At 46.0% G+C, this 27,567-nt stretch overlaps 1 protein-coding gene across 1 annotated transcript in view; it reads right to left on the reverse strand.

Moving 5' to 3' along the window:
- The window catches only part of AGK (acylglycerol kinase), a 188,742-nt gene that overhangs the window by 70,753 nt on the left and 90,422 nt on the right, over positions 1-27,567 (reverse strand). The window contains exons 8-10 of the mRNA XM_069227974.1: positions 13,037-13,106; positions 4,136-4,215; positions 3,209-3,266 (exon numbers count right to left, since the gene is read on the reverse strand). Coding sequence (XP_069084075.1) covers positions 3,209-3,266; positions 4,136-4,215; positions 13,037-13,106 — 208 coding nt within the window. The remainder of the gene's footprint in view (positions 1-3,208; positions 3,267-4,135; positions 4,216-13,036; positions 13,107-27,567) is intronic.

The raw sequence follows: 27,567 nt of genomic DNA on the forward strand, positions 1-27,567 counted from the left end.
CCTGTGGGAAGTGGGCAAAACCCTGTCCCAGAGTTCCTAATTCTGCCAACACCAAATGGGGGGTTGACATCTCCTCTTTGAGCGAAGCCGGATCTGCATACCAAGGGTAGCGGGCTTCTTTGAACTCCCCTGCCTTCAAATGCAGGTTCGCAGGTCATCCTGTTGGGTAGGGTGTGTAAACACCTCTCAGAAAGCAGGCTTGGTTTCTGACCGTATGAGATCAAAGGCTCTCCCTTTGGGGGTCAGAAGCATGTCTGCTGATGGCACACTGGCTAAAACTAGTCAGTCAACACACTGGTAGTTAGTTGGTAGCTTTTCAGGGGGCCTCTCTAAGGTACCCTCTAGGTGCATGTATTAATGAATGCATCACTGGAATCAGTGAGGGTTTATTAATATGAGATGAGATGTTTGATACCAAACATCCATAGGGAACTCCTACTGACCAATGTCTAGCACAGGTACTTAAAATGGCTTTCCTGCACACTCATGTCTAAGAATCGACAAAGACATAGCAGGAGCATATCTTGCAGTTATGCCCTCACCTGCAATATACTGCACCCTGCCTTAGGGCTGTAAGGCCTGCTGTAGGGGTAACTGACAATTACTGCACGCAGGATTAGGGTACAGGGAGCACAGGCTGTGTGCTTTGTCGTGTTTTCACTTTGTTTTAGCTGCACCAAGACACGTGCTTGGTGAGGGGTCCCCGAGGGTGGCACAATACATGCTGCAGCCCTTGGGCACTCTCTTTGGTACCCATGTTCTAGGTAGTAGGGGTACCATTTACTAGAGACTTACAGGGGGGACAATGGCATTGCCAATTGGTGAACAATTGCAGGGTTTTAGGCAAACAGATCTGGCACTGGAGATCTGCCTAGTAGGAGCCCAGTGCACTTTCAGTCAAAATTGCATCAATTACCAGGCAAAAAGTGGGGGTGACCATGTAAAAAAGGAGCACTTTCCTACAATAGGTGCATACTTTTTCTTGAGGGTGGCACCACAGTGACCATGGACAGCCTCTGAGGCCAATGCATAGGCGAGATGTGCCTGTCTCTCTCTGCAGACAGCCATCAGGCTCTAAATCTGGGCTGAAGAGCACTGCGCATGGTGCTTACACGTGGCCTGGGCTAGTGCGGCTCATTTCAACCACAAAGCAGATCCGGGTTCCTGCCAGCACTGTCTGAGTCAATATGGCAGATACAGCCATGCTGATACATACAGCTGCAGATCTGGTAGGAGAGGATATCATTAACCTGGCAGATACAGCCTGACCGGGTCAAAACAGGCAGTTGTTTAAACTGTTTCCCTTTGTGAGACACTCTCACATGGTCAGTGACCTCTGGATGCCCTACATTCCCAAGGATGCTGGGCTTCTCCTCCTGGACAGTCTCTCCTCCTGCAGGACTAGCAAGACTTTTGCATTCCTTCAGCAAGCAGATACATTTCTAGACACTCAGGCTGGGCCTCAATTCCTCCAGCAGAGAGTACAGACTTCAGGTAATGTTCCCTCACCTCTGGGAAGCAGACCCCAGCTCTGGTCATGAAGCAGTCGTTCGAGTACGGTGAGGAACTTTACCTTCTGTGGTCTTGAAGGACTTGGAACTAAAGCAAAGTTGGGTGGTTTGGGTCCCACTTTTAAACCCAACTTCTAGAGGGGACTTGGGCCCAATGTCTGAAACTTTAAACCGGTTTGAGTGGTTTTCTATTAAGTGTTCTTCTTATGCTGCTCTCTAGATACATCCTTTGTGTATATGATGTTTTTCATATCAGACTTTATTTAGACTAAAGCACCCACAACAAAGGCACAATGAAACGTGAGACTTGAGCACCTGGCTGTCAGTAGCCTCTCTAAAGTAGTAATCGGGGACAGACAAAAGGCTGATCCTAGAAACTTCCCCATCTTGTACATCCACTACACCTAAGAGCAGTGCTTAGGAAAAACTAATAAGCACTCCCAGTTAACGAAAATTCTCATGGAATTTCTAAAGGTAGCCCTGTCTTCATCCTCCTTTCCTGGGCCACCACTCTTCCGCTACAGGAATCCAGGTAATACTTTCTGAGGATACTGTCCTCTTGGTGCATCCAAAATGGATCCCATTCGGGTCTACATTGAAGCTAACCCACACACAGAGCCCTAGTACTTCACATATGCTACACATGTACTACATACTACTCAACATACACATACAATGCCAGATGAAGGTTCAGGGCATACACCTATCAGGGAACCTTTACACAGCTTTACATAAGCGGGGCTTGTAGGTCACGCTCACATTAACAGAGAAAAAAAGGTGTGGCCACACCATCAATCTCAAAAACATGCTGCCACTATCCCTGTATTTGCTATTCCCCAGAACGAGGACAGAAGTCACCTGTCCACTTACAAGGGCATATTTGGAAAGCCCAGAGTCATAGAAAAGGTGCAGGTCCTTTCATAGTCAGGGATCTGCTTGGGCCTTTGAGCACATGCTGGATTAGTGTGACATTAGGACCAAAATAAAAGTCAAGGTAACAGATATACAAGAGACCGGGCATAGTAACACACCAATATACCATGCAGAGGACATTCCTGTTCCAACAATTTTCCACTTGAAAAACTACACACATACCCACGCGCTGTAGTGCATGCAGTACCTGTAACTTTCTACACATGAAAAAAAATGAAATTCATCCTCTTTTCTTCTAGCATGCACAAAATTACTGTTGCTCTTATCACTTGTTTAACCTCTTGTTCTATTAGCCTAGCATACATGTACACATTTACTGCCCTCTAATAGCCACTTTTCAAACATTAAAAGCAATATTATTACAAAACCTATCCATATTTAAGACTGATTTGGGGTTTCTCACTGGGGCATACATCTTAAGTCTTCGTGCATGCCCATATTCACACCATAGATAGCCACAGACAATTCATTCTCCTCTAAGCGGGTGGTTCATGAATCACCCAGGCCTTCATCCATGGCAAAGATGATCAAGATAAAAAATGACTAGGAATGTCAGCAAAACCATAAGAAATTCGAGGAAGAAACAAAAGGGAAGAAAACACAGTAGTAGTATAAAGTACACAAGCCGAGATGTGGAGTGGCAAAAAGTAACAAGGTAAGAGAATATGACACAGAGGGAAGGGGAAGTGCTCAGAGACACTTTGATTGGAGAGGTAATTGGAACAAAGTCTAAATGATGCCACTTGCCAAATATTCTAGCTTACCCGCCATGTGCTGAACAGGTGAGCAGCTTTGGTTTTCAGAGGCCCGAGATACCAATATCTGTACAGAAACAAATTGAACAAAATCAATGTGGTGAGGAAAAGTGCTCCAAATAATATGTTGTGTATGTTCAGACAAACCTGTTTACTCTATCAATGCACCCTAATTCCTACCTTTAGTAACTTCTAAAACATGGATACTATGAGCCATCAAAGTTGAGTCAACAAACCGTAACCTTGACTTGCTGAACCTCTTAATATGGTACTAAGTTTCAAAGATTACCCCAACGATTCCCACAAAACCTATTATAGCCTTAGAACCCGCCGTAGCGGTCTCTACTGGCTATTAAAGGCCCGCTCCCGCTTCAAGTCCCGAGCCAAAGGCGAGGGCCTTTAACAAGGGAGAGGGCCTTTAATAGCGGTTAGAGCCCGGTACGGCGGGTTCTAAGGCTATTAGAGTATTTTGCCATTAGAGGGCAGAATGTTCTCCTAAATAAAACAAAGTCCTCACAGAGCCCAAAGGGATTAAAATCCCCTCAGGCTCCGTGAAGCTTTGTTCACAGCTGCTGCTGTGAACAAAGAAGATTGGAATGTTGGCGCTGCAGGTTTTTACCGGCCAGTAAAAGCCCGGAGCACTCCATTGTTTTCAGTGGAGCTGCCAACATTCCAACGTTCTAATAGTACTGAAACTCAGCATTGCTCTAACAGTGTTTGTACTACTGATCTTTCCCACTACCCGCTTTCATAGTATTGGAACTAAACACAGACAAGTCAGCATTCCTCTTTTCTAACTTGACATACCCTCTAACACAGGGACAGTGATACAGTTTTAGTGCATGCATATCAGTAGTCTACGTTAAATATGTAGTTAAATGTGTGCACATATGTGCATTTCTAAGTTTGAGACTCCTTTGACATTGTGTTACATACTTGCTGGCTTTCTCTGCTGCGTCTCGGTAAGATCCCCATCTTAAGCTGGTCATTGCATAAACAGGTGGGTTACTTTCTCCCTAAAAGAAAGGAAAATCAAGTTGAGCTTGTCTGTCATTACAAATAAAGGATACATGCTATTTTATCCCTTCCATCTTTTCAATGAAAAGGCAAAAGAAAAAACACTTAATGAAATAAATGAGCATCACCACTTAATAGCTGCCTAAATGTGCAAAGGACAGAAGAGAGATCAAAACAGTACATCTTCTCCATACATGTGTTACAACCAGAAACACATCTAAGCAGCTAATAAGCAGTATGTGAACAAGCCTATTCTGCTTCCAGAAAGAAATAAAATAAGATCTGGATGTGGCCAAAGACCAGCATGGAAAAGCAAGAATGCCCATATAGACTTCTCAATTGGTGTCAGAGGTGTTCCTCCAGTGTAGGCCTTGTAGACCTTCTGAATAGTGTTGGAGATAGACTAGTGTGGGTCAAGAAGGCCCCCAAGCTGATATCAGAGATGTGCCATTAAGTGAGAGAACCACAGTTGCATAGGTACAGAGAACAGACTCCTTGCTTACATCAGCGTTGACCTTCTAGCATAAAGACATTGATAGACTAAGAACTTAGTATGGCTGACTGCTAAGCCATTTGTGCCCAATAGTAAGTCAGTTATTCCTCTAGTCCTACAGTGCGTATCAGAAAAAAACACAACCACAAAACGCTGCAAATCTGTCAGGCCTTTGCAGGTGGTGTGGTCCTTGGCAGAGCAGGCCCTTCCTTTAAAAGTAAGCCCATACCTTAAGATGTTCTTCAGTGAATGGATAAGGTCTACAAGAGCACTCAGAATAGAAAAGGGTAACAGTTCAGTAGCTGTGATGAACATACTTCTCAGACTGGAATAACATTAAATCAAATTGTTGTGATAGCATGTTGCTAACGAATCTCGGGAAGTTTCTAAGAAACATTGTAATTCCCTTTACACAACTCACCATTTTTGGTTACAAACGAAATCCAAGAAATCGTCAACAATATGCTGCCCAATGACTATCCGATTGCTCACTGCGAAATAATCACTCCCCCACAGTCAGTCCCACGTGACCTGATTCAGAGTTTAGAGACACTTACTCTCTGCCTCCCTATCATTAGCCAATCTACTCCGACTATGCCATCATATAGCTCAGCTTCCATACGTCTATCGTACACTTGCTCCAACTCAAGACTAGTATCACCAAAAGCAAACATGCCTCAAGTACCCTTACCATCATTTCTAAACCAAATTCAAAATGACCTTCCAAAAGTATTGAGTTCCACGTACTTTGCCCTACTTTATAAAACGTCAATGTTCAATTCGTACAACCCTCAGCAAAACTACTCCTGCTACACCTCAAAGCCCTTGATCACTCCCAGCATTTGAGATTTAAAAAGAAACATTCATACACTCCTTAGTAATAAAAAAAAAAAACACACTAATATGGAATATTCATATTTTAATGCATACAAACGTCTCTCACATTCATGCTAAAAAAAGCTGAAGCCTCTTACGAAAAGGAAATCTCCTTCCTATACTTCCATGCTCAAGGACTCGCTTGCACAATTAATATATTTATCCCCTCTCATGCTCCTATCATATCTTCGTCCCCTGTAATGACGACTTTGCCCCTTAATTCTCAAAGATCTCAGGTATGAGGCATAAGAAAAAGTTACTTGTAGTCAAGATTCTGCTTCATATGTATCTTTATTGACGTCACAAACACTAGAACAGTTCTGATTCAAGCTTACCCAAACCTTCAAATAAGGCTGTTGGGCAGCAGAAAGAGGATATAGTTTTATCAACTTATTACGTAAGGATGCAAAATTAACATGATTAAACAGAAAATAGAATGCTCCATTTAAGGATATTTATTAGTGTTTCTTGACCCATTTTTGCATCAGCTTGTGTATCAGACTCAAACCAATAATGTTGAATGAATGTGTGAAGTGACTTTCAAGTAGCTGCTTTGTATACCTCTACTATAGGTACGTTTCTGAGCCAAGCTGTAGTAGCTGCTTTTTCTCTGGTAGAGTGTGCTCTAGGTTTGTTTCATAGAGGATAGCACAGTATGATGCAGGAAATTACCACCTAACTATAAACTGATTAGATGGGGTCATACCTTGTCTTTTAAGGCTCTAATTAATAAACAGTTTGTCTGGGTAGAAAAATAAATTGCTTCAAATGTCTAAAGAGTATAAGGGTTGCTCTGCAAGTGTTGAAAGAAGTAGGGAGAATGTAGGAAGTATAATCATCTGGTTAATAAGAAACTCCAAAGCGACTTTAGGAAGGAATGAGGGATCAGTTCTCATTACTACCATATTAGAGTGAAAAATAGTGCATGCTTCCACTTCCCGGTCACTTACTCTTGTAGCTAAATAACAGGTTGCAAGAATACTATTTTCCATTACATCTTGCAATGCAGATTTGTGTATATGTTTGAAAGGTGAACCCATTAACTCTTAAAGCACAATGTTTTTACTGAAAAAATCACAAGTTTAGATAGAGGCAAGTGAAATAAATAAGGGAGAATCCGGTCTTCTTCACATGTAATCGTATTGTGACTTTTTTGCTGGTCCCAAATCCAGAATCTTCTCCACTCAAGAGTGCAACACCTCCTTGTTGAGATGTGTTTTGCTTCCTTCAGGAGTTCAATACAGGCTGGTGGCAGATTCAGATGACCATACTGTAGGAAAGTACCATCTTGCCTGGCATGTTACCCCCATTTTTCACTGTATATATGTTGTTTTAGTTGTATGTGTCACTGGGACCCTGGTAACCCAGGGCCCCAGTGCTCATAAGTGTGCCTGAGTGTGTTACCTGTGTAGTGACTAACTGTCTCACTGAGGCTCTGCTAATCAGAACCTCAGTGGTTATGCTCTCTCATTTCTTTCCAAATTGTCACTGACAGGCTAGTGACCATTTTTACCAATTTACATTGGCTTACTGGAACACCCTTATAATTCCCTAGTATATGGTACTGAGGTACCCAGGGTATTGGGGTTCCAGGAGATCCCTATGGGCTGCAGCATTTCTTTTGCCACCCATAGGGAGCTCTGACAATTCTTACACAGGCCTGCCACTGCAGCCTGAGTGAAATAACGTCCACGTTATTTCACAGCCATTTTACACTGCACTTAAGTAACTTATAAGTCACCTATATGTCTAACCTTTACCTGGTAAAGGTTAGGTGCAAAGTTACTTAGTGTGAGGGCACCCTGGCACTAGCCAAGGTGCCCCCACATTGTTCAGAGCCAATTCACTGAACTTTGTGAGTGCGGGGACACCATTACACGCGTGCACTACATATAGGTCACTACCTATATGTAGCTTCACCATGGTAACTCCGAATATGGCCATGTAACATGTCTATGATCATGGAATTGCCCCCTCTATGCCATCCTGGCATTGTTGGTACAATTCCATGATCCCAGTGGTCTGTAGCACAGACCCTGGTACTGCCAGACTGCCCTTCCTGGGGTTTCTCTGCAGCTGCTGCTGCTGCCAACCCCTCAGACAGGCAGCTGCCCTCCTGGGGTCCAGCCAGGCCTGGCCCAGGATGGCAGAACAAAGAACTTCCTCTGAGAGAGGGTGTGACACCCTCTCCCTTTGGAAAATGGTGTGAAGGCAGGGGAGGAGTAGCCTCCCCCAGCCTCTGGAAATGCTTTGTTGGGCACAGATGTGCCCAATTCTGCATAAGCCAGTCTACACCGGTTGAGGGACCCCTTAGCCCCTGCTCTGGCGCGAAACTGGACAAAGGAAAGGGGAGTGACCACTCCCCTGACCTGCACCTCCCCTGGGAGGTGTCCAGAGCTCCTCCAGTGTGCTCCAGACCTCTGCCATCTTGGAAACAGAGGTGCTGCTGGCACACTGGACTGCTCTGAGTGGCCAGTGCCACCAGGTGACGTCAGAGACTCCTTGTGATAGGCTCCTTCAGGTGTTAGTAGCCTTTCCTCTCTCCTAGGTAGCCAAACCCTCTTTTCTGGCTATTTAGGGTCTCTGTCTCTGGGGAAACTTTAGATAACGAATGCATGAGCTCAGCCGAGTTCCTCTGCATCTCCCTCTTCACCTTCTGATAAGGAATCGACCGCTGACCGCGCTGGAAGCCTGCAAACCTGCAACATAGTAGCAAAGACGACTACTGCAACTCTGTAACGCTGATCCTGCCGCCTTCTCGACTGTTTTCCTGCTTGTGCATGCTGTGGGGGTAGTCTGCCTCCTCTCTGCACCAGAAGCTCCGAAGAAATCTCCCGTGGGTCGACGGAATCTTCCCCCTGCAACCGCAGGCACCAAAAAGCTGCATTACCGGTCCCTTGGGTCTCCTCTCAGCACGACGAGCGAGGTCCCTCGAATCCAGCGACACCGTCCAAGTGACCCCCACAGTCCAGTGACTCTTCAGCCCAAGTTTGGTGGAGGTAAGTCCTTGCCTCACCTCGCTGGGCTGCATCGCTGGGAACCGCGACTTTGCAAGCTTCTCCGGCCCCTGTGCACTTCCGGCGGAAATCCTGTGTGCACAGCCAAGCCTGGGTCCACGGCACTCTAACCTGCATTGCACGACTTTCTAAGTTGGTCTCTGGCGACGTGGGACTCCTTTGTGCAACTTCGGCGAGCACCGTTTCACGCATCCTCGTAGTGCCTGTTTCTGGCACTTCTCCGGGTGCTACCTGCTTCAGTGAGGGCTCTTTGTCTTGCTCGACGTCCCCTCTCTCTGCAGGTCCAATTTGCGACCTTCTGGTCCCTCCTGGGTCCCAGCAGCGTCCAAAAACGCCAAACGCACGATTTGCGTGTAGCAAGGCTTGTTGGCGTCCATCCGGCGGGAAAACACTTCTGCACGACTCTCCAAGGCGTGGGGGATCCATCCTCCAAAGGGGAAGTCTCTAGCCCTTGTCGTTCCTGCAGTATTCACAGTTCTTCAGCCTAGTAAGAGCTTCTTTGCACCAACCGCTGGCATTTCTTGGGCATCTGCCCATCTCCGAGCTGCTTGTGACTTTTGGACTTGGTCCCCTTGCTCCACAGGTACCTTCAGACAGGAATCCATCGTTGTTGCATTGCTGATTTGTGTTTTCCTTGCATTCTCCCTCTAACACGACTATTTTGTCCTTAGGGGAACTTTGGTGCACTTTGCACTCACTTTTCAGGGTCTTGGGGAGGGTTATTTTTCTAACTCTCACTATTTTCTAATAGTCCCAGCGACCCTCTACAAGGTCACATAGGTTTGGGGTCCATTCGTGGTTCGCATTCCACTTCTGGAGTATATGGTTTGTGTTGCCCCTATCCCTATGTTTCCCCATTGCATCCTATTGTAACTATACATTGTTTGCACTGTTTTCTAAGACTATACTGCATATTTTTGCTATTGTGTATATATATCTTGTGTATATTTCCTATCCTCTCACTGAGGGTACACTCTAAGATACTTTGGCATATTGTCATAAAAATAAAGTACCTTTATTTTTAGTATAACTGTGTATTGTGTTTTCTTATGATATTGTGCATATGACACTAGGTGGTACTGTAGTAGCTTCACACGTCTCCTAGTTCAGCCTGAGCTGCTTTGCTAAGCTACCATTATCTATCAGCCTAAGCTGCTAGACACCCTATACACTAATAAGGGATAACTGGGCCTGGTGCAAGGTGCAAGTACCCCTTGGTACTCACTACAAGCCAGTCCAGCCTCCTACACATACTGTCTAACCTCAGGAGCCATGCAGCCAAGTTTAATGCTAGAAGTGTTGGGTGTCAAATGTGGCTCTGGAGTCTTGTTAGCAGGTTCGCTTTGTACAGCTGCCTCTTGTGTGGTTTTGTAGACATTCGTAAAATGTTGGGGTACCACCACTGTTGTGGCCAATCTGGAGCTATCAATATCTTCTTTGATGTAAACCTTCAAAGTTTCAGAATCATCCCTCGTATTAATGGAACTGGTAGGCAAATTTAGAGAAATGGCTTCCACCATTCAATCAAAAGGGCATTCCTTAGCGATTCCTACTATGGAAGTCTGGATGTGAAATCTCTGCATTTGTTTGCTTTCTTTTGTTGCAATTAGGTCTAGTGAAGGAGTTTTCCATTCTTGGAAAATATCCTTTAGAACTTGTCATTAGGTACCCATTTGTGAGACTCTTCATAGATTCTGCTGAGTAAGTTTGCCTAAACATATTTTTTTCCTGGAATGTGAATTGCTGACACGTTTCGGTTTTTGGACTGAGCCTAACTGAGTCTACAATGGCAGAGGACTTGACCTGGTGCTTCGTTCCCCCTTTATGTAAGGCAAAGTGGTTGTGTTGTATGTCTGGATCAGAATGGTCAAAAATACCTTTCAAGATGGGAAGAGGGCTTTGAGAGCTATCCAAAAAGGCTTGAGTACTAGATAATGTATGTGGTACGATTCTTCTCTTTTTGACCACTGTCCCTAAATTATTAGGTCTCACAGATGAGCTCTCCAACTCGCAAGGGAAGGGTCAGTTATTACTATCTGAGTTGGACGTTGTGTCTGAAATGGGGTACCTACTAACAAATTCTGCCTCTTGCACCACCATGTGAGGGACTGTCTTGCTGTTAAGGCCAGCGTTAGTCTGTCTTCCCAAATGTCTTCTCTTTGAGACCATTGATCCTGTAAGCATTGCTTGAAAGGTTTAATACACAATCTTCGCAATAGGAACAATGTTTATACAATAAGCCATCGATACGAGAAGTGAGGTTATCACTCTTGCAGTTGGATGAGGACCTGACCTAAAGACATGACATTTGTCCTGGAGAGAAGAAATTCTCTCCTCCAAAGGAAACACTGTTGCCTTTATGGTGTCCAATGTCGCCCGCTAGAAAAGACAGCCTTTGAACATAGGTGGATATCGATATATAGTCACTGATCTGTAGACCTGATCTGTTCAATAGTCTCTCTGTCATTATGAAGTCTTTTTTTTTTTTTTTTTTTTTTTTTAACTTCTGTGGACTGTGAGCCTTCAAAAGCCAATCGTCCAAAAAAAGGATAGACAAATACTCCTTTTCTTCCTAGGTAAGCCAGTACTAAGGCAATGCATTTTGAAAATGTGAGTGGTGCAGATTTGAGGCGGAACAGAAATACTGTACATTGAGAATGCTTTTTTCTACAAGGAACAAATATGTTTTCTCTGAGGGGGGTGCTCTAGGGATGTAGAAGTATGTCTTTTGTAGGTCTATTGTTCACATCCATTCTTTTTCCCTCTGGTTTATGTTTTTTTTCTTCCTTTTTTGATGCAATTGCTTGCATATCTGAGATCTAATATGGGTCTGAATTTTCCTTTTTGTTCCCTTTTTTGTTATGAAGAAATATCTGGAGTATAAGCTTAGACCTTTTTGACCTGAAAGAATGGGTTTCATGACTTGTTCTTTAGTAGGCTGAATGCTTCTTCCCAGAGTAGATAGCTGAGTGTACAATGTTTAGTACCCATTTGTCTTTTGTGAGTAGAGTCCAGTCTACCATATACAATGATACTGCTCCCTCCAATGGAATGGGTAACAGAGAAAAGGGTATCCGATGGTCATTTCCTTGGACTAGAAAATTGGCTTCCTCAAGAAGACAGAGATTTTGTATGATCCTCTTTGGTGATGAGGATCTGCTTTGATATGGGTACCTCTGGGTCTGTGGTTACTGCTGTTGTTGATTAAAAGACAAACGAGAGGTTTGAACCCTATAATAGTAGAATCTACAATCTCTCAGTTAATATTGTGGTCGAATGACTTTCGCGTTCTTCTAAACCAACTGCTTTCAATGTCTCTGCCTCATTTGGCCGAACAAACCTTTTTCCAGAAAAGGCTAGTTTGTCATTTTCAACTGTGTTTCTGGTGTTAGAGTAGTTAAACTAAGCCAGGAGAATGTCCTTGTGAATATACCATGGCACTAACCCTTTGCTGCCATTTCTGTTAAATATACAGCTGCACTAGTTATGGGGAAGACCTTTGGTGACCAATTACATTCCTTCACAAATTTCATGTTGATAACAACCCCTCAACCTGACGCGTTCTCAGTCTTTGAGAGTATGTTTTGACATTTTACTCACAACAGATGTTGCAATCTTTTACCATGCGAGTCTTTGGGAGATAAACTGCACAGACCTTGTGGGGATCTGAAAGCACCTTTTTCCAGCTTACTTAATATAGAGGAAAACTGAGCAAACGTTAAATTTCACAGTGCCAAAGTCTACTGTAACAGTCTACTAGTAGCCCCTATAGGCTTTTCAGTCCCTATAGAAAGTTATAAGGTTTTGCAACAAAGATCCTATGCAATCTTCATAGACAAGCTCCTGCCTCTCACTACCATTATCAAGCTGGTTGGCTGCCCACTAGAGATAGAACTTTTTACAAGCTACTCATAACAGTTTTTAAATCCATTTATAGCTGCCTCCAAATTACCAGTCAGAAATCCGGAGTATATATGCTCCCACAATTTGTAGTCAACAGCTAAAAACACTCTTCTATACAACCAAATCTCCTTGCGTAGAATAAGGCCTTTACTTATTTACTTATTAGGTCCTCTACACAGGAACTTTCTTCCTGCAGAATTGCATTATGTCTTTCAACTCAATACATTCAAAACTGCTCTAAAGGAATACCTCTCATACAAGTAACCCATTAAAGAACTTCACACTTTTTTCTACCTGGGGTATGTTTATGTAATAAATACACATATTTTTGTTGAATATTCAGCATCCTTCTAATTTCATCACATTCCCTATGTATTCTATCAAATCTTTGAGCATCCAACATACCACAATAGTGTTGCTATGTAAAGCATTTGTAATCAAAATACTCTATTGCTGTAAATAAACTGACATCCACTTCACCAGTTTCAGTCATGCATTTTCCTACAGGGTCAACAAGACTAAGATACTTACCTTGATCTCAAGTACATCAAGAGCGACTGTCTCTCCTTTTAGGATGGCAAGTGTAGCATCTCCAATCTGCCTGAAAAAAATGTGGGAAAGGTTAGATTACAAAGGTTTTGATCTGGGGGATAAGGCACATACTGAACAAAGTAGTAGGCTCAATGAAAGACTTTTTCAAGCCTTTCAAAATGGGCATCTGTAATTACAAACACACACTCAGCAAATCAAAGCCCCTATAAACTTCGGAGCTGGGGGAACAGGTTTGAGTCTTTGCATCAGCTCAACATCCTGTGATTCTGGGCAAATCACTTAGGGCCTGATTACGTGTTTGGCGGTTGGTTTTGCCCGTCTGCTGAACTTCCGATGGGGAGGTTGACGCCATAGTGGCTACCTCCCCGCCAGGCCCATTACGAATTTCCCGCTAGGTCAGCGGGCAGAAACCTGAGTTTCTGCCTGCCGGCCTAGATGGAAACACCCTCTAGAATTGTCTCCAGCTCAGCATCGAGCCGGTGGCAATGCTGTAGGATGCAGGGTGCATCAGCACTAGCATTGCGACGGTGATGGCCGGGGGAGGAGGGGTGTGGGAGTTGGGAGCCCTGCACTGTCCATACCAAGTATATAGCCAGTGCAGGGCTCCCTGCACCCTTTCTCTGCCAGCTTTTTCATGGCGGTGTTATCGCCATGAAATTGCTGGCAGAGAACGAAGTTGTAATCCCCAGGGCAGCTCTGTCCTGGCAAATTAGAACCACCACAAATGCCAGACCGCCGATACAACTAAGCGTGGCGGTCCGACAGCCGTGGTCATAATGTGGCGCTTGGACCGCCGCACTGGCGGTGGTCCGACCGCCACGGTAAGTCTTGCGGTCAAGACTTGTAATGAGGGGCTTAATCTCCCCGTTCCTACAATTCAGCGCCTTGAGACCCTTACGGGTGATTTGCCACACTTTACAAATCCAGATTTTTTTTTTATTGGTTGAATGGATGCTCAAAGAAAAACAAAGCGAGTTTTCATGTCTCTGTAAATTACTATTTTTGGATTCATCTTCCCTCAACGAAGCAGGATAGGCAATCTGAACAAATGCTTTAGCACTGAAAATCTTTGGTGTTCTGATGTGGTGTGTACAGCCACAATGCAGATTTAGGCTGCCACATAGGATGCAGTGGCTGCAAAAATATATCTTAAATTTTCCTCACACCCAGAGTGAAGCAAGATCAGTAATAGACAATTATACATGTGCCAGGGTTCTAAAACAAAACAAAAAAGTGATAGGTGAAATATCTGAATTATTCTCAGCCCCCAGCAGTTACTCTGGGCCTCATTTCAGTCCCATGTTTTTTGTCCACTAGCCACCTCAGATAGGAATGAGTCACATGCAAACAGACTTGTTTCTGCTCCCACAGGAACAGTCCACCCCGAACTGTCAGGCCAGGGCTCTTCTGAAAAGGCAAAACATGCAACTACATACTAGTTTTGGCCTATTTGAGCTTCATCAGTAGGGTTCAAGTTCAGTCTTATGCCCCAGGGAGCACAGAACCCACATCTTCATTTTTACTGAAGAATGCGAAAAATAAAGTGAAAACTGGAATGCATGCCGCAGTTTCAGCCACAGATAGTTACTCCTGGATGTATTCCAGTCCATTGTTTTTTGGCTCCATGCCACCTCAGACAAGAACCAGCCAAATGCAAATTAGCTTTGGTCCTGACAAGCCAGGTCCCCTCTGAAAGGGAACACAAGCAACCACAGAACAGCTAAGCTTAGCTTAGTTGGACTTTACCAGTAGGGTGCAACTGGAGTCCTGAGTCACAGTGAGCACGCAACCTGCATCTGGGCATACCTTTCATTGTTAAGGCATTGCACTGAGGAAAACAAAAAAGTGATGGTTAAAAAGGTGGCACGTGAGTCCAAGCAAAGTAAGCAGACTGCCCTGATCTACTATTGCCAAACCAGAGATGGTGCAACGTTTACGACATTTGTTGTAGTTAAAAAGAGTCTATGGTCACCTGTTTAGTCACAGGCACAGATACGACAGATACCATCTTTATCTCTAAAGAATGAATGGAAGCTATCAACACAAATGAGAAGCAATCACCAAAAGCACATCCCGAGACAAATTATCTGCCAAAAGGACTTCTTTATAGGTATTTCTGATGCATTTGTTTTTTAATGTTTCAGCCTGACACATTATTTTTTTTGTGTAAATATCTGCCTGAAAAAAATCAGGTGAGAATAAGTAAATAAAAGTTCTCCAGATACAGAATTCCACACAGTCGGGGACTGATCCAGAATGGCTCACCGTAAATCAGGGATTTCTGCAACTGTGGCATCAAAAGAAGGCTTGACTGGAAGAACAGATAGCAGGTAAAGAATCGTGCTCTACCTGTAGGTTTTTGAAAGGCCTTCAATGACCTGTTATGAATCACATCCCTCAAGGTGTATATACCAAGCAGAGAAACCAAGGAGAACTATGCCTTGTGGGCGTCTATTACCACCCCACAAAGGAGTCTCCAGCATTAACCTACCCCCCATCCCATGGATTTAATAGCCAGACCCCAGACCGCTAGGGCTACTCCCGCAGCAGAAGGCAGGGCCAGAGGAAGGTCACCACCGTAAAGCAAATGTGGAAGGCTGCAGGGACCAATTACCCATCCCTCTGACACAAAGCCCTCCGGTCATCACTTGTTCACTATAAGTAAATGCACCACCTCGTAGTACAAAACAATATCAGGAGTAGTTATCCCTCCCTCAAAGACTGGCTGACAGCATTTCCCCAGGGATATTCCGGGTGGATCCCCTCCCCACAACAGCATTCTAATCATTGCTTTTACTTTGGTGAAGATGGCCTGATTCACTGGAAGAGAGTGATTTTGCTGCTGGTACAGGAGGCGCAGGGGAGAGACCATTTTTAAAGATGGCAGAGTGCCGGCAAAAGGGACAGAGGGAGAGTGGATAATATTTCACGCCCCTCACAAGGTCCTCAAGCTAGACTACAAGCTTAAGTTCATAGGGCCGTGGCCTATTATCTGTAGTGTACCCCCAAGTACTTAAATCCCTAGGGGAGCACCAGATCCCTAGTGTCATGGCCTGTCCAATGGGCAGGGGTATTGGGGCAGATCGAGGACTTGTTAGCGGTCATGTGCAGGCCAAAATACGATCCGAAGATCTGGAGGATTTGGAGGGCCCGATGTCCGTCATCTCCGGGTCATCTATGAACATCAAGACATAGTCAGCATATAGCAAGATCCTATCACTAAGCTTGGGGGACCACTGGAAGCTCCAGAAGAACATATCTACCTGTACCCATGCCGCCAGGGACTCAATCGCTAGAGTGTACAGCAAGGAGGATAACGGGCAACCCTAACAGGTGCCTCTTTCTATCGGGAACCGATCCTATGTCGCTTACCCAACACGCACCCTTGGCCTTGAGATTGGTGTAGAGCAAGCATGCGTATCCAATAAACTTTGGCCCAATTCAGAGATGAGGCAGTGTAGGAAAGTACCATCTTGCCTGGCATGTTACCCCCATATTTCACTGTATATATGTTGTTTTAGTTATATGTGTCACTGGGACCCTGCCAGCCAGGGCCCCAGTGCTCATAAGTGTGCCCTGTATGTGTTCCCTGTGTGATGATTAACTGTCTCACTGAGACTCTGCTAACCAGAACCTCAGTGGTTATGCTCTCTCTTTGCTTTCCAAATTGTCACTAGGCTAGTGACCAATTTCACCAATTCACATTGGCATACTGGAACACCCTTATAATTTCCTAATATATGGTACTAAGGTACCCAGGGTTTTGGGGTTCCAGGAGATCCCTATGGGCTGCAGCATTTCTTTTGCCACCCATCGGGAGCTCTGACAATTCTTACACAGGCCTGCCACTGCAGCCTGAGTGAAATAACATCCACGTTATTTCACAGCCATTTACCACTGCACTTAAGTAACTTATAAGTCACCTATATGTCTAACCTTTACCTGGTAAAGGTTGGGTGCTAAGTTACTTAGTGTGTGGGCACCCTGGCACTAGCCAAGGTGCCCCCACATCGTTCAGGGCAAATTCCCCAGACTTTGTGAGTGCGGGGACACCATTACACGCGTGCACTATATATAGGTCACTACCTATGTATAGCGTCACAATGGTAACTCCGAACATGGCCATGTAACATGTCTAAGATCATGGAATTGTCACCCTAATGCCATTCTGGCATTGGGGAGACAATTCCATGATCCCCAGAGTCTCTAGCACAGACCTGGGTACTGCCAAACTGCCTTTCCCGGGGTTTCACTGCAGCTCCTGCAGCTGCTGCTGCCAACCCCTCAGACAGGTTTCTGCCCTCCTGGGGTCCAGCCAGGCTTGGCCCAGGAAGGCAGAACAAAGGACTTCCTCAGAGAGAGGGTGTTACACCCTCTCCCTTTGGAAAAAGGTGTCAGGGCTGGGGAGGAGTAGCCTCCCCCAGCCTCTGGAAATGCTTTGATGGGCACAGATGGTGCCCATCTCTGCATAAGCCAGTCTACACCGGTTCAGGGATCCCCCAGCCCTGCTCTGGCGTGAAACTGAACAAAGGAAAGGGGAGTGACCACTCCCCTGACCTGCACCTCCCAGGGGAGGTGCCCAGAGCTCCTCCAGTGTGCTCCAGACCTCTGCCATCTTGGAAACAGAGGTGCTGCTGGCACACTGGACTGCTCTGAGTGGCCAGTGCCAGCAGGTGACGTCAGAGACTCCTTCTGATAGGCTCTTACCTGTGTTGCTAGCCTATCCTGCCTTCCTAGGTAGCCAAACCTCCTTTTCTGGCTATTTAGGGTCTCTGCTTTAGGGAATTCTTTAGATAACGAATGCAAGAGCTCATCAGAGTTCCTCTGCATCTCTCTCTTCACCTTCTGCCAAGGAATCGACCACTGACTGCTCTGGACGCCTGCAAAACCGCAACAAAGTAGCAAAGACGACTACTGCAACCTTGTATCGCTGATCCGGCCGCCTTCTTGACTGTTTTCCTGGTGGTGCATGCTGTGGGGGTAGTCTGCCTCCTCTCTGCACTAGAAGCTCCGAAGAAATCTCCTGTGGGTCGATGGAATCTTCCCCCTGCAACCGCAGGCACCAAAAGACTGCATCACCGGTCCTCTGGGTCCCCTCTCAGCACGACGAGCGAGGTCCCTGGAACTCAGCAACTCTGTCCAAGTGACTCCCACAGTCCAGTGACCCTTCAGTCCAAGTTTGGTGGAGGTAAGTCCTTGCCTCACCACGCTAGACTGCATTGCTGGGTACCGCGTGATTTGCAGCTGCTCCGGCTCCTGTGCACTCTTCCATGATTTCCTTTGTGCACAGCCAAGCCTGGGTCCCCGACACTCTAACCTGCAGTGCACAACCTCCTGAGTTGTCCTCCGGCATCGTGGGATCTTCTTTTGTGACTTCGGGTGAGCTACGGTTCACTCCTCTTCGTAGTGCCTGTTCCGGCACTTCTGCGGGTGCTGCCTGCTTCTGTGAGGGCTCCTTGTCTTGCTGGGCACCCCCTCTGTCTCCTCACGCAATTGGCGACATCCTGGTCCCTCCTGGGCCACAGCAGCATCCAAAAACCCGAACCGTGACCCTTGCAGCTAGCAAGGCTCGTTTGCGGTCTTTCTGCGTGGGAACACCTCTTCTTCACGACGTGGGACATCCATCCTCCAAAGGGGAAGTTCCTAGTCCTCTTCGTTCTTGCAGAATCCACAGCTTCTACCATCCGGTGGCAGCTTCTTTGCATCCTCAGCTGGCATTTCCTGGGCATCTGCCCAATCTCGACTTTGTCGCGACACTTGGACTTGGTCCCCTTGTTCCACAGGTACTCTTGTCCGGAAATCCACCTTTGTTGCATTGCTGATGTTGGCCTTCCTTGCAGAATTGCCCTATCACGACTTCTGTGCTCTCTGGGGAACTTAGGTGCACTTTACACCTACTTTTCAGGGTCTTGGGGAGGGCTATTTTTCTAACCCTTACTGTTTTCTTACAGTCCCAGCAACCCTCTACAAGCTCACATAGGTTTGGGGTCCATTCGTGGTTCGCATTCCACTTTTGGAGTATATGGTTTGTGTTGCCCCTATACCTATGTGCTCTCATTGCAATCTATTGTGACTGTACATTGCTTGCATTACTTCCTTTTGCTATTACTGCATATTTTTGGTATTGTGTACATATATCTTGCGTATATTTGCTATCCTCATACTGAGGGTACTCACTGAGATACGTTTGGCATATTGTCATAAAAATAAAGTACCTTTATTTTGAGTATATCTGTGTATTGTGTTTTCTTATGATATTGTGCATATGACACCAGTGGTATAGTGGGAGCTTTGCATGTCTCCTAGTTCAGCCTAAGTTGCTCTGCTAAGCTACCCTTTTCTATCAGCCTAAGCTGCTAGAAACACCTCTTCTACACTAATAAGGGATAACTGGACCTGGTGCAGAGTGTAAGTACCCCTTGGTACCCACTACAAACCAGGCCAGCCTCCTACAGGCAGAAGGGCAAATAAGTATTTCTAGTCCACTGAATCATAGGCTTCCCTAAGACAACCAAGAACACAGCCCTATATCCGGGACGACTCTTGTTCAGTTCAATGGCGTTGTGGAGTCTTCGTAGGTTGTGTCGAGTATCGAGGTGGGGCATAATCCTGGACTGGTCTGGGTGGACAGGTGAGTGATGACTCCCTCTAACTGGTTGGCCAACATCTTGGCCCAGATTTTTACCTCATAGTTCATTAATGAAATCAGCCTATAGTCCTCACAGTATATACCCTCCAATCCCAGCGATTACAACAATTTCAGCCGCTCAGAAATCCGGCAGCATCTTGCCTCGTATTACAGCTTCCTTGAAGGCCTCCAGCAGCAGGGGACCCGTCTAGAGCAACTTCAGGTGCCAAAACTCCACCGGGAAGCTGTTAGTCCCCAGCTCCTTGCATGCCTGTAGTGCCAGAGCCACATGCAACTCATCACTAGTGACTTCAGCCTCCAGGGATCACACTCTGCTAGGGCAAACAAGGCACTTTTCAGATCTATCGCCAATTGACTTAAGTCTGCTCGGGGACTAAAGGGATCAGAGCTATGTATGTCTCAGTAATTGGACACAAAGGCATGCATGAAGGGCTTACAGTCACTCATAAGTTGTCTTTGTCAGTTAAGCAGGCCACAGGGGCACCGGTCTCCCTAAGAGTGCACAGCCAATGCAAAGTCTTAGTAGCCTTGTCACCCCATTGGTAGATTCTACTGCAGGTGGCCATCCAGGCCTTCTGTGTAAGTTCCTGCTGAGGCAGTGTTTGCGTCTGCAGCGAATCCCATTGGATGGCCTCCTCCATTGACGCCATATAATGGCCCTCAAGGAAGAGCATTCGCTCTTCGAGGTCTTTAACCTTCCGCTGGGCGCGGTCTCTTTGACTCTTGAGGTAGCTGATATCTCCACTGAGGGTGGCTATCTGGGCCTCCCACATCGTACCATGTGATTTCACCGAACCTTTGTTTTAGGTGAGGAAGCATTGGCACCCATGTTGACACATCTCCCTAAACTAATTTTTAAAGCACCAGCCGAGGTGGGCTTCAGGCCGAATACACCACCACCAGTGAATGTTCTGAGAGAACCAGTGCTGGCAGTCAGACCGCTAAGACTTTCTGACCCTCACGGCTTGGCATGAGAAAATGATCCAGCCGGGAGAAGGAACAGTGGGTTCCAAACTAGAAGGTGTACCCTCTTTACGCTCTCTCCCCTGGGTGATCTGCTCTCCTCCACGTGTCAATCAAAGTCAGGTTGTGCATAAAAGCCTATAAAGGTGTCGGATTGCACCCAGTGATCACAGGGATAGATAAGGGTTCACGGGCCAGGTCAAACACCCCGCTAAGATTTCCGCCCAGTAGCCGGCTGCAGGGCCCACCGCAGTGCAAGGTCCCTGATAACCAAAACGGGACCTGCCGAAGGTCTACATGAAGCAAATCACGTGTCCTCGCAGGTCCTACATGTAAACGTTCTGCCGCTTGATGTGGTGCGTATCCTTCACCTTCTTTGCTGATCCTGCTGGACCACCCGCCACCAGGCCCGGACCCTCCTTAGCCTCCGGGCACTACCAAAAGAAATCACCCAGCTGCATCATGCCTCCTCTGTCTCAGTTGTGGGAAAGGCCCCTCCTCACCACCTGTGACAGTTGCACAACCTAAGGCGGTGTCGATCACGGCTGCGGGCATCATGTCCAGCTCTCGCCAAGGCGGTTGGGCGTCCAGCTGCAAGGTTGGCGAATAGGGGTCCCTCCCCTCTTTCTAGGTCCGGCACTAGTTCATGGGTCTCAGCCTTGCAACCCGCTCTCTCCTCGTCTCAGAGTGGGCCAGCGTCTCAGCTGCCTCGCCACAAGCACCCGCGGGTTCCGTCGCCACCACAGTGGTTCTCGCCCTTCACCTCGGGACACTGTGGTACACACAGGATTGCCACGGGGAGCAGTGGTTGTATGCAGAAAAAAAATGCGCAGGTCAGTGGAACTCCTTTAGAGAGCGACTGCCATTCTCTTTTATTTCTCTATAAACCTTTCTCAATCCAAGATGGTGTACTGCCTCTTCCAGGTCGTGGATGAGCGTACATCCTGTTTGGTGGGTATATAAGGGCTCTACTTAAATTGAGGGTTGCATACACTTCTAGGAGAATACGGTTGGTTTTCGCGTTGCTACACTGCTGCTCAGATGAGCACTGCTAGAAGAAAGACACTCACCGAGGGAGCCCTGCCTACTCTTGAAAATGGCCTTGCAGGCTCTTCCTGAAAGAGAAACAAATGAACTATTTTGTTTCTCTTCAGTGCTGAGTTGGCATTGAGTCAGTCAGAGCATGCTGCTTACTGCCACTGCTTTAGAGAGACAGATCGTTATGGTACAGAAGACCTGAGGAGGCCCCATCATACACTGAAGACTGGGGTCCTCAGCATACTGCAGGGGTGCAGAGGTGTGCGTTACACAACCTGCTTCTGCTACCTGGTCCAGTGTCTTCTGTTTGTCTCCTGTTGGCCGTAATTCAAGACCTTCTATCACTACTATTTTAGTTCTTACTTGGTCACTGAGTGTGTAACAAAATGGCTTCTGCCTATTTAATCCTTCTGGATTTATCGCTTTTGGATCACCTGGTTGTGGACCTTTTACTGTGGATGAGCCCCATAGCTTGCGACTTACCCATGGTAAACGGACGGTGCATGTTAACTGCCAGTGCCCGCCTTTGCCAGTGTCCACCTTTTAAGATAAAGCTGCTGTGATGTAGCAAGGGTAAGGGGCAATTGGATGGTTACACGTGAAATCATCTGCACACAAGTGAAGGCTGGGTGTGTGAGACTCATGTTGTGTGCAATCTGCTAACAGCACACAGGCAGACTGGCGCAGGGGTAAATCTGCAGGATTAGATATTGACTTGGGGTAGGCCTTATAATAATAGTGGACACTCGTAGAGAAAGTCATTGTGGTTTACTGTCTTGTCTGCAGTGACACTTTATTATATGCACAGGGGAAATCTGCCTAAGAGAGCAGTTTTTCTTCCCTTAGGCCTACAAAGTCCATCAAGATATTAAAATGAGGTGAAACATGTGCGCCAAGGTGGATTATGCAAGTCCCAAGTGTAGGAAGCTGGCCTGTTGTGTGGAGAGCACCTATGGTGTTATCACCTTATACCAGGTTCAGGTATACCCTATTAGTGAGGTGTAGCCAATGTCTAGAAAGCCAGGGCTCTCTAGAGGGAGCTGTGGATGAGCAGCCAAGACTTATCTAGGAGACATGCAAAGCTTATCCAATCCCACTATAGTGATATGCACTTACACACATGAAAGAAATTGAAAATGTCACTTACCCAGTGTACATCTGTTCGTGGCATCAGTCGCAGTAGATTCGCATGTTCTGCAATAGCTCGCCATCTGGTGTTGGGCCGGAGTGTTACAAGTTGTTTTTCTTCGAAGAAGTCTTTCGAGTCACGGGACCGAGTGACTCCTCCTTTTGTCTCCATTGCGCATGGGCGTCGACTCCATCTTCGATTGTTTTTCCCCGCAGAGGGTGAGGTAGGAGTTGAATTGTAGTAATAGTGCCCATGCAATGGAGTGACTAAGTATGCACCTATTTAAGGTTGAGATGATACATATATAAATAATTGAAGGTAACTTCCAAACTGCTACAGGCTCCCGGGGAGGCGGGTGGGCACATGCGAATCTACTGCGACTGATGCCACGAACAGATGTACACTGGGTAAGTGACATTTTCAGTTCGATGGCATCTGTCGCTGTAGATACGCATGTTCTGCATAGACTAGTAAGCAGTTATTTCCCCAAAAGCGGTGGATCAGCCTGTAGGAGTGGAAGTAGTCTGAAATAATGTTCTTAATACAGCTTGACCTACTGTGGCTTGTTGTGCGGATAACACGTCTACACAGTAGTGCTTGGTGAATGTGTGAGGCGTAGACCATGTGGCTGCCTTACATATTTCTTGCATTGGGATGTTTCCTAGAAAGGCCATGGTAGCACCTTTCTTTCTGGTTGAGTGTGCCCTTGGTGTAATGGGCAGCTGTCGTTTAGCTTTAAGGTAGCAGATTTGGATGCATTTAACTATCCATCTGGCTATACCTTGTTTTGAAATTGGGTTTCCTGCATGAGGTTTTTGAAATGCAATAAAGAGTTGTTTAGTCTTTCTGATGTTTTTCGTTCTGTCAATGTAATACATCAATGCTCTTTTGACATCTAATGTATGTAGTGCCCTTTCAGCTACAGTACCTGGCTGTGGAAAGAACACTGGAAGTTCCACTGTTTGATTTAGATGGAACGGCGAAATAACCTTTGGCAAAAATTTAGGATTGGTCCTTAGGACGACTTTATTTTTGTGTAGTTGTATAAAAGGTTCCTGTATTGTAAACGCCTGAATCTCGCTCACTCTTCTTAGGGAAGTAATGGCGATGAGAAATGCCACCTTCCAGGTTAGGAACTGTATGTCGCAGGAGTGCATGGGTTCAAAAGGTGGACCCATAAGTCTAGTTAGGACAACATTTAGGTTCCATGAAGGAACAGGTAGTGTTCTTGGTGGTATAATTCTTCTAAGGCCCTCCATGAATGCTTTAATGACTGGTATCTTATATAGGGAAGTTGAATAGGTAGTCTGCAGGTATGCAGATATTGCTGCAAGGTGTATTTTAATGGAAGAGAAAGCCAGGTTAGATTTTTGTAAGTGAAGCAAGTAACCCACTACATGTTCTGGAGTTGTGTGTAATGGTTGTATTTGATTAATATGGCAGTAGCAAACAAACCTCTTCCATTTACTTGCATAACAGTGCCTGGTGGATGGCCTTCTGGCTTGTTTTATGACTTCCATACATTCTTGGGTAAGTTGTAAGTGCCCGAATTCTAGGATTTCAGGAGCCAGATTGCTAGATTCAGCGATGCTGGATCTGGGTGTCTGATCTTTTGGTTGTGCTGTGTCAACAGATCTGGCCTGTTGGGCAATTTGATGCAGGGTACCACTGATAGGTCTAGCAGCGTTGTATACCAGGGTTGCCTTGCCCAAGTTGGTGCTATCAATATGAGTTTGAGTTTGCTTTGACTGAGTTTGTTTACCAGGTAAGGAAGGAGAGGGAGAGGAGGAAAAGCGTAAGCAAATATCCCTGACCAGTTCATCCATAGGGCATTGCCTTGGGATTGTTTGTGTGGGTATCTGGATGCGAAGTTTTGGCATTTTGCGTTCTCCCTTGTCGCAAACAAGTCTATCTGAGGTGTTCCCCAGAGTTTGAAATAAGTGTTCAGAATTTGGGGGTGAATTTCCCATTCGTGGACCTGTTGATGATCTCGAGAGAGATTGTCTGCGAGTTGATTTTGGATCCCTGGTATAAACTGTGCTATTAGGCGAATTTGGTTGTGAATTGCCCAATGCCAAATTTTTTGTGCTAGCAGGCTTAACTGCGTGGAGTGCGTCCCCCCCTGCTTGTTTAGATAATACATTGTTGTCATGTTGTCTGTTTTGACGAGAATGTATTTGTGAACTATTATTGGTTGGAAGGCTTTTAGTGCTTGAAAAACTGCTAGAAGTTCTAGGTGATTGATATGCAGTTTTGTTTGATGTACGTTCCATTGTCCTTGTATGCTGTGTTGATCGAGGTGTGCTCCCCACCCTGTCATGGAAGCATCTGTTGTTATTACGAATTGTGGCACTAGGTCTTGGAAAGGCCGCCCCTTGTTTAAATTTATGTTGTTCCACCACAGAAGCGAGAGGTAAGTTTGGCGGTCTATTAACACCAGATCTAGAAGGTGACCCTGTGCTTGAGACCACTGTGCTGCTAGGCATTGTTGTAAGGGCCTCATGTGCAGTCTTGCGTTTGGGACAATGGCTATGCATGAAGACATCATGCCTAGGAGTTGTAATACCATTTTTGCCTGTATCTTTTGTGTTGGATACATGCGTTGTATGATGGTGTTGAAATTTTGAATTCTTTGTGGACTTGGAGTGGCTACTCCCTTTGATGTGTCTATTATGGCTCCTAGGTATTGTTGTACCTTGCGCGGCAGAATGTTGGATTTTGTAAAGTTGACTGTGAACCCGAGTTTGAAGAGGGTTTGTATGATCTGATTTGTGTGATTTGAGCACTGTATGAACGAATGGGCCTTGATTAGCCAGTCGTCCAAATATGGGAACACATGTATTTGCTGCCTTCTTATGTGTGCAGCGACTACCGCTAGACATTTGGTAAAGACTCTTGGTGCGGTTGTTAATCCGAAAGGCAGTACCTTGAATTGGTAATGTATTCCTTTGAATACAAACCTTAGGTATTTCCTGTGCGATGGGTGTATTGGTATATGGAAATAAGCATCCTTGAGGTCTAAAGTTGCCATGTAGTCGTGTAGTTTTAGCAATGGCAATACTTCTTGTAGTGTGACCATGTGGAAGTGGTCTGATTTGATGAAAGTGTTCACTACTCTGAGGTCTAGGATTGGTCTCAGTGTTTTGTCCTTCTTTGGTATCAGAAAGTACAGTGAGTAAACTCCTGTGTTTATTTGTGTGTTTGGCACTAATTCGATTGCATTCTTTTGCAATAGTGCCTGCACTTCTATCTCCAGGAGATTGGAATGGTGTGTTGTTAAATTTTGTGCTTTTGGTGGTATGTTTGGAGGGAATTGTAGAAATTCTATGCAATAACCATGTTGGATAATTGCTAGAACCCAAGTGTCTGTAGTGATTTTCTCCCATGCTTTGTAATAATGACCTATTCGTCCCCCCACTGGTGTTGTGTGGAGGGGGTGAGTGACATGTGAGTCACTGTTTAGTAGTAGGGGTTTTGGGGCTTTGGAATCTTCCTCTATTTCTAGGGAATTGCCCTCCTCTATATTGTCCCCGAAAACCTCCTCTATACTGTCCCTGGTAACTGGACGGTGTGGCTTGTGAGGTGCTGGCTTGTGTGCTTTGACCCCGAAACCCCCCTCGAAAGGGCGTTTTACGGAATGTGCTGTAATTCCCTCTGCTCTGCGGGGAGTAGAGTGCGCCCATGGCTTTGGCAGTGTCCGTATCTTTTTTGAGTTTCTCAATCGCTGTGTCCACTTCTGGACCGAACAGTTCTTTTTCATTAAAAGGCATATTGAGAACTGCTTGTTGAATCTCTGGTTTAAATCCAGACGTTCGGAGCCATGCATGCCTTCTGATAGTTACAGATGTATTAATTGTCCGTGCAGCTGTATCTGCAGCGTCCATGGAGGAGCGGATCTGGTTGTTGGAAATGGCCTGTCCCTCCTCAACCACTTGTTTTGCCCTATTTTGTAAGTCCTTGGGCAGATGTTCAATGAGATGTTGCATCTCGTCCCAGTGGGCTCTGTCATAGCGCGCAAGTAGTGCCTGGGAGTTCGCGATGCGCCACTGGTTTGCAGCTTGTGCTGCGACTCTTTTACCAGCTGCATCGAACTTGCGGCTTTCTTTATCTGGGGGTGGTGCATCTCCAGATGTGTGAGAGTTGGCCCTTTTCCTAGCTGCTCCTACAACGACAGAGTCTGGTGGCAGCTGTGTAGTGATGAAAACCGGGTCCGTAGGAGGCGGCTTATACTTTTTTTCCACCCTTGGTGTGATTGCCCTACTTTTGACCGGCTCCTTAAAGATGTCTTTTGCGTGCCGGAGCATACCAGGGAGCATAGGCAGGCTTTGGTATGAGCTGTGGGTGGAGGAGAGTGTGTTGAATAAGAAATCATCCTCCACCTGTTCTGAGTGGAGGCTTACGTGGTGAAATTGTGCTGCTCTAGCCACCACTTGAGAGTACGCGGTGCTGTCTTCTGGTGGAGATGGCTTCGTAGGGTATGCCTCCGGACTGTTATCTGACACTGGGGCGTCGTATAGGTCCCATGCGTCCTGATCTTGGTCACCCTGGCTCATGGTGGTGTGAGCTGGGGAGAGTGATGGAGTTTGTGCTGGTGAAACGTTAATCACGGGCGGAGGAGAGGGTGGTGGTGTAACTCTTTTCACCACTTTTGGTTGTGGTGTTTGTTCCGTCTGGAACTCCAACCTTCTCTTTCTCCTAATGGGGGGAAGGGTGCTTATTTTTCCTGTCCCC

This window comes from Pleurodeles waltl, chromosome 4_1 (genome assembly GCF_031143425.1).
Source record: "Pleurodeles waltl isolate 20211129_DDA chromosome 4_1, aPleWal1.hap1.20221129, whole genome shotgun sequence".
In the NCBI taxonomy this organism is placed as follows: Eukaryota; Metazoa; Chordata; class Amphibia; order Caudata; family Salamandridae; genus Pleurodeles; species Pleurodeles waltl.